Source organism: Lactuca serriola, chromosome 4 (genome assembly GCF_051521515.1).
Source record: "Lactuca serriola cultivar US96UC23 chromosome 4, Lser_US96UC23_V15, whole genome shotgun sequence".
Lineage (NCBI taxonomy): Eukaryota > Viridiplantae > Streptophyta > Magnoliopsida > Asterales > Asteraceae > Lactuca > Lactuca serriola.
In genome coordinates this window covers 240,005,361-240,012,148 of record NC_136411.1, presented here as the reverse complement: position 1 = coordinate 240,012,148, position 6,788 = coordinate 240,005,361, and the positions used below count along the sequence as shown (strand labels likewise).

The window sequence follows — 6,788 nt, the reverse complement described above, 5'->3', positions numbered from 1 at the left end:
TTATAAGTAATGTTTGAGTTGATGAGAGGAAAAAGATGGAAACTGTGGGATGGATGTGTACGTGTTTGATTTTATTAATAAATCATATTCTAAGTGGTGACTTTTTGAGTATTTAACTTCACATATTCTAAATTGTTTTATATAATACTTCACATATTATCCCTACATTTTCACCTTTTGACATGCTCCACCCTTGACTTTTGTTATTTAGGCACAACAATGTGCTCAGATATATACACTTATACAAGCTAATAATAATAAATATTTCATAAGTATAAAGTTCATACCAAATTAACAAAAACAATTTCACATATGTATACATTCATAAATTCATATATATACATTTATACACACATTTTCATATATATTTTTTTATACATACACATACATATACATTTTTTTGATACATATTCATATATACACATACATATACATTTTTTTCATACATATTCATACATACATATTTGCATATTTTTGATATAGCATCAACCAAAACAACATTTTTGACATACCAATTTCAAACATCACAACAATAATACCAAAACCAATTTCACACACACACACACACATATATATATATATATATATATATATATATATATATATATATATAATCAAATGCACTTCATACCAATTTGACATACCAAACCAAAACAAATGAAGTTCATACCAATTTCGCAGCATCAAAAGCTTCACAAAATCACATCAGTCAAAAGTTTCACATTCAATTTCACTGGGAAAAAATGAACACAGTACCAATTTCATATCAATTTCATATATATATATATATATATATATATATATATATATATATATATATATATATATATATATATATATATTCATAAATTCAAACAATACCTGTTGTTGCCGGAAAAACAAAGCTATCGATGGTGATGCGTGGCCTTCGAATGGCAGCTTAAAAACTGAAAAAAAAAAAAAAAAAAATCAGTCACTGTGTTCAATCGCTAGTGGAGAAAGAGAAATTGGTAACACAAACCAACCTCGCCGGAGATAGAAGGTCGGAACCTGATCTGATAGTCGACAATAGAGAGGTGGTACTCGACTAGGGCTGACAATTCTCGACACGACCCGCGATACGACCCGCAACACGACACGAAATAAATGAGTTTGAGTTGAGTTTTTCAACCCGCCAACCCGCTAACCTGCCAACCCGTTTATTAAACGGGTCATATATGGGTTTCTCAAAAAATAAACGGGTTGACCCACCAACCCGTTTATATTCTCAACAAAAAAATTATTTTATTTTTAAATATATTTATATATCAAGTATTAATATTTAATAAGTATTATATAATATATACTATTGATTTATAGACCATTTGACTATTTTGACATTTTGACTCGTGGTGGATGGTCTAAGGTCGTAAGTCGTAACCTCTAAGACTAAGTTTGTAACATGTTTCTATAAATGTTTTTAATTTTCATTTGAATGTTTAAGACTTAAATGTCTAAAATTTGGACCCACGAACCCATATCTGACCCACGAACCCACCAACCTGTGAACCCGTATAAATAAATGGGTTGACGGGTCATATATGGGTTTATGTTCCAAACCCGCCAACCCGTGACCTGTATATTTAAATGGGTCGTGTTTGGGTTGGCATATTTTGACCCGCCAACCCACGACACGCCAACCCGAACACGACATGATTGTCAGGCCTATACTCGACGACAGTCGGTGGAGTCCGATTTCGAGGTTAATTCGTGGTGGGACTCGGTATTGGAACTCAATCGGCGGTGGCGACTTTGGAGGTCAATCGGCGGAGGAGAGTGGCGTCGTCGTGATTGATGTCGGAAATCGTCGATCGTCGGAGTATGTGAAAAGTTACAGAGAAAAATGTGTTTGCGGTTGTGGAAGCTGAACTAAAGGGGCAAACCTTTAGCGACGACGTTAATAGCGGCGATGTGAACCCTATTAGCGGCGACCATCTGGAGGGAAATCAACATGCCATTTCTATACATCATGGACCGTTGGATTGGGCGAGAATCGTAGAGCCAAGATTTAGTCTAGTGTTTGTCAACGGAATGATAACAATAGCGGCGACATGTCGCCGCTAAAGATGCCGTCTCAATTGTTTTTCACCGGAACAAACCCTATCCGTTCGATCTTGTTCCAAACCAAGGGTCAGGATTGAAAGTTGCGTGTCTCCCACGGATCTCCGGTCCAGACCTTTAGCGACGTCACTATTAGCGGCGACGTCGATGTTTTAGCAGCAACACCAAGCGTGTCTTGTCTGGTGTCGTCGCTAAAGGACATGTCGTCCCAAAAAGCAGCGTCCCTAATACTCTTTATTCTTGTTGTGTTCATCCAACGGGAATGTTACATCTCTCCCGTGTTAGTGTTTGATATAATTATGGAGTGGTTTACTCTACTCGGTGCAATGGACGAATTTCCTTCCATTTTGTATATTATAAAACCTTAGGAAAATGATTAAAGAGGCATATTTATTATTATATATAAATTTTCCATGCTGTAAATGACCTTTCTATATTTCCAATAAGATCGGATACAACTTGATTATGTCTTGTCTTTTTGCATGGTGTAAACGACCTATAAGGATTATTCAGTCAAAGATGGAGGAAGTTTGCCCTCAAGGAATGATGAAATCATCAACAATGCTCTTTCTGGTTGGTAGCTTGGGACTGCATGCCCTGCACCTCTCACTGTGGTAAGTACAGCTCCTTTGTAGCCTACCACATATCCTCCAACCTATCACAGTTTTATCATCAACTTCTTCAGTTTGTCTATTAATATGGTACTATTTATTTTTTAATATAGTTTTTGCTTGCTCCTAGGTTGTTATTCGATGTGATTAACCTTTCAAATATTGTTTACCTCTTTATTATAGTACCATGGCCTCCAAGCAGACTCTACTGGAAGCTTCAACTTGTTTATGGAGTACCTTGAGGATGTTACTGGGACAATTCCATCAGTGTCACCACTGAGAAATTTTCGTGAATCAGGAGTAGCTTGTAAGGTGCTTTTATAAGTACAATAAACACATCATCCCCACATCAACAAACCAAAAGCTTAATAAACATCCATGCGCGATAAGGAAGCTTTTTCACAAAGCTTATTTATGGGTACTATCAATGTCTATTTACAACATCTACAAGAATTTAGAGCATCTACAATAGCAAAAAACTTTTTCAAAGCTTTTTCAATAATACTTTTGGTGCCAACTTAATAGACGAAAATTTTAACCTATGTAATGTTTTTTCATAGAGCTTATTTTTGGGTCCTACCAAGATAAAAGAAAAAAAAGGTTTATGCAAATGAATTTAATAGTATTGGAATTGTGAAAAAGCGCTGTAAATTTAAGGCTAAAGTTAAAAAGTTTTGGGTTGAAAAAGCTCAATAGTTTGTTTTACTTTCACCAACTTATTTCACTGAAGAAACTCTTAATGAGCTAGTATTGTGAATGCTTTTAATCAAATGAATAAAATAATATTATAGCTTGCAGTGGATACTCATAGAACTGTATTAATTAAGTATTGTCGGGACTCCGGATAAATCATTGTTTGGATAAATGATGTTTGAAAAAAAAAATTAAGAGAAAGGTAGCACATGGGGAAAAGCTCCTTTCACTGTCTTTTTTTTTTTTTTTTTTTCATTCAGTCTTACTTCATGCATTCTATAAAAAAAGTAACACCCATATATAGTTTATTAGATTAAGTCATATCTCTGCTTTAAGTAAAAGAAAAATAGAATTGGGTGTAAACTGGGTAGACTGACCTGTATATCCAGACACTAATACCATATCCAATTAGTTGATTGATAATAGGCAAAACGGTCGTTGGGCTATCTGGCCAGTCAAAACTGCTGCTCATATATATAAGAAAATAAATAGTCAGCATTTTTATCTTATCCATAAGGTATTTATAAGGAAAGTGGTACCTGCAATGTCTCCATGAGGTATTTCGGGCATGCAGAGCTTCTTGAACTTTTGCTTGATTCAGATATGAAGACACATAAAGACTAGAGCAAGGATCAAAGTTCTTGACCTAGTTCCAATTCATTATCTCTTTAAACGATAGTTTAATTAATTAAAATCGAAGGATACATTTTATATAGTTTTTGAAAGGTGGGTGCGCGCTATATATATATTCTTTGATTAATGGAATCCAAGACTTACAGATCCGGATCCAAGTTTCTGTGTGGTGGTATCACATAGTGGTGCATAGATGTTGTATATATCAATTCTACCAAGTTCACTGATTCCTTGGTTTAAATACTGATTGCACTTTTCTGGGAAATTCCCAGAAATATAGTCACAATACTTTTTGATTCCTGCATTTGTCTCATCGGAGATTAGGGCATGTGTCCATAAGTAGTCGAACATCCCTTGATTAGATATATTGTCATCTAGCCAAGCATTCCCAATCTACAAAAAAAAAAAAAAAAAAAAACGTTTACATGATCACTTCACAAATCTATAGGGTTTTTTTTGTTCATGTGAATAAAAAAATTAAAGGCTTACTGCAATCCCGTGAAGATTAATAATCTTTTGGTTTGTCTTCTTGTTTTCTGAGAGAATGAGGGATGCGAGTTGAGGTACATAGTGACCTGCGTAGCTTTCACCTGTAATAAAGAAATCTCGGGTTTTGTATTCCGGGAATCTTTCAAGCCAGTTGATGAGGAAAGTGTATGAGTCTTTCGCTGTTTGCTTGTCTCCTGCGGTTGTGTAGTCAGACGTTTTGTTTGAATACGAGAATCCAACTCCAGCAGGTGACTCCAAGAACAGCACATTAGCCACTGTCAGATTTTCAGGATTTAGGGTACGTTTTACATTGTGATAGCTTTTAAAGGTGTCCTCCCTCATCCTCATCATAGAAATAGTCATAAAAAGCTTTTAAAGGAATTAATTTGTGTTACCATTATTCCATGCATAGTCGTTGCGATAAAGTGTTTTCCCATCACTGTTGACTCGGAAGGGTCCAAGTTCTTCCATGGCTCCGTATCCAAACGACGAGCACCCTGGCCCTGTACATTATCTTCATTACTAGTGGTCAATTTCAGCACATGTAAATCATGATGATTTATCATATAATATTCCATGATGAGAATAAATGATATTCATGTCTTTTGCAAGCATTATTTTAGTGGCATCTTTTTTTGGTGGAACAAAAAGTTAAAGTTCAGTTCACATTGATTCCAAAAATTGGTTAGGACAAAATGTAATCTTATATTGTCATGGGCCCATTACAGCAGTAGAATGAAACAAAAAACGCATTACCTCCATTTAGCCAGAGGAGGAGAGGTTTGGTTGATGAATTGTGAGGTGATTCAACAAAGTAATAGAACAATGCCCTTCCAGCCTTTAAATCGACTGTTATATAGCCTGCAAAATGATCAAAGTCCACTTGTGGTTGACCTGGAAGCCTATCAACCCTGTCTGCTTCCTTTGATCCTTGTTGAGGTTCAATAGAAAGTACAGGAGAGAAGTTTGAAATATCTTCTTCTGTCCATGGTTCCCCAGCTGGCGGATTCTCTGATCTTCTTGACTCGGTCAATTTGTTGAGTTTGGTGATCTGGTTATGCTTCTTTGCCACAGAAAAAAACAGAAAATATATTGAAAAAACTAGTAAAAAGTGACAAATTTGGGCCATTTTACTTTTTTATCAGTGGTTGTGTATGTGTGTCTCTTTATAGACTTTCTTGTAGACGTGGTTGGTTAGATAATGCTCTGACGTCATTACCTTATCTCATTTATAATGCACTTTGGGATTCGTGGTTAATCTTTATTCTACATTTTTAGAGAGTGAGGTTGAAAACTTTTGAATTGTAAATTAGAATTTTCTAAAATCAATGTTAAAGGCTTTAGAAACAAAATGTTGTTGGGCCTCTTTGACAACACTAGCGGATAGCATGAAATTGATAGTGGGTAGCTGTTAGCGTTTTGTTAAAAGGTACATGAGATAGCTTTCAGGTTTAGAACGTTTTTTATAACCTAAACGCTAAAAGTTTGTAGTGTCAAACAAGATTTTTTGTTCAAAACGGAGCGTTTTGTCAAACGTTAAAATCAGAAGTTCCCAAACGTTTCGTGTCAAACGCGTTCGTTAATAAGTCATAGTTATTGCTTTGTGGTTGATGCTCATTAGTCGTTGCACTTGCCTATATGTCACCGCTATTGGTGTCGTAATTATTACATATATGTCTCTCGCCATTGAAGTCACACACAATATTGTCGCTCTATTGATATGCCATTGATTAAAGTGCCCCTAGTGATCAAATCGTCGTTATTGCCCATCGCCGCCCTTATTGATGTCATCACTTTTGGTGTTTACTTTACAAAATATTTTGTTATTACATGAAAATAAAATGTTTTTATAAATGCAGAAATACTGTTATTATATGCAAAAACTTAAAACTACATATTTTATGAAACAGACATAAATTATTACAAAAACTATAATATATGTTTCAAGTTGTTTGTTACCCAAAAACAACAATGTACTATTAACTTTAAGCAAAAAATAACAATGTGATATACTTTTAAATATTAAACAACAATGCACTTCTAATATTAATCAATGAATACTGACACATTGTTCATGGACTATTAGGTCAACAAATGACTCATAATATTAGAATATAGGCCTTTAATGACACACGAACTATAATATACATTGGCTTTAAGACACGTAAAACTGCGTGTCTTTAAGACGCGTAAAACTGCGTGTCCTAAAACAATGTCTCTCTTTGAAAATTTGAAGTATTTAACACATGTATTTTTGTGTGTCTTAAAATTGCAGTCGCTTTA

At 34.8% G+C, this 6,788-nt stretch overlaps 1 protein-coding gene across 5 annotated transcripts; it reads right to left on the bottom strand.

The window, feature by feature from the left end:
- Positions 1–604: 604 nt before the first annotated feature.
- On the bottom strand, positions 605–5,661 carry LOC145096874 (serine carboxypeptidase 1-like). 5 transcript variants are annotated; one of them, XR_013704141.1, is made up of 9 exons: positions 5,262–5,661; positions 4,901–5,008; positions 4,506–4,780; positions 4,161–4,409; positions 3,923–4,029; positions 3,761–3,847; positions 1,005–1,166; positions 862–926; positions 605–733 (listed from the first exon to the last, which is right to left on the bottom strand). XR_013704141.1 is itself a non-coding variant. In XM_079034240.1 (8 exons), the coding sequence occupies exons 1-8, from the start codon at positions 5,632–5,634 to the stop codon at positions 2,585–2,587; spliced, it is 1,452 nt and encodes a 483-aa protein (XP_078890366.1). In that variant the 5' UTR covers positions 5,635–5,660; the 3' UTR covers positions 2,407–2,584. The 5 variants fall into 5 exon arrangements, 3 of the variants coding, with proteins under 3 accessions (XP_078890366.1, XP_078890365.1, XP_078890364.1); XM_079034240.1 differs by lacking the exons at positions 605–733; positions 862–926; positions 1,005–1,166 and adding exons at positions 2,407–2,734; positions 2,861–2,966 and having other exon boundaries at positions 3,761–3,844; positions 5,262–5,660; XM_079034239.1 differs by lacking the exons at positions 605–733; positions 862–926; positions 1,005–1,166 and adding exons at positions 2,407–2,734; positions 2,861–2,966 and having other exon boundaries at positions 5,262–5,659.
- Positions 5,662–6,788: the final 1,127 nt, after the last annotated feature.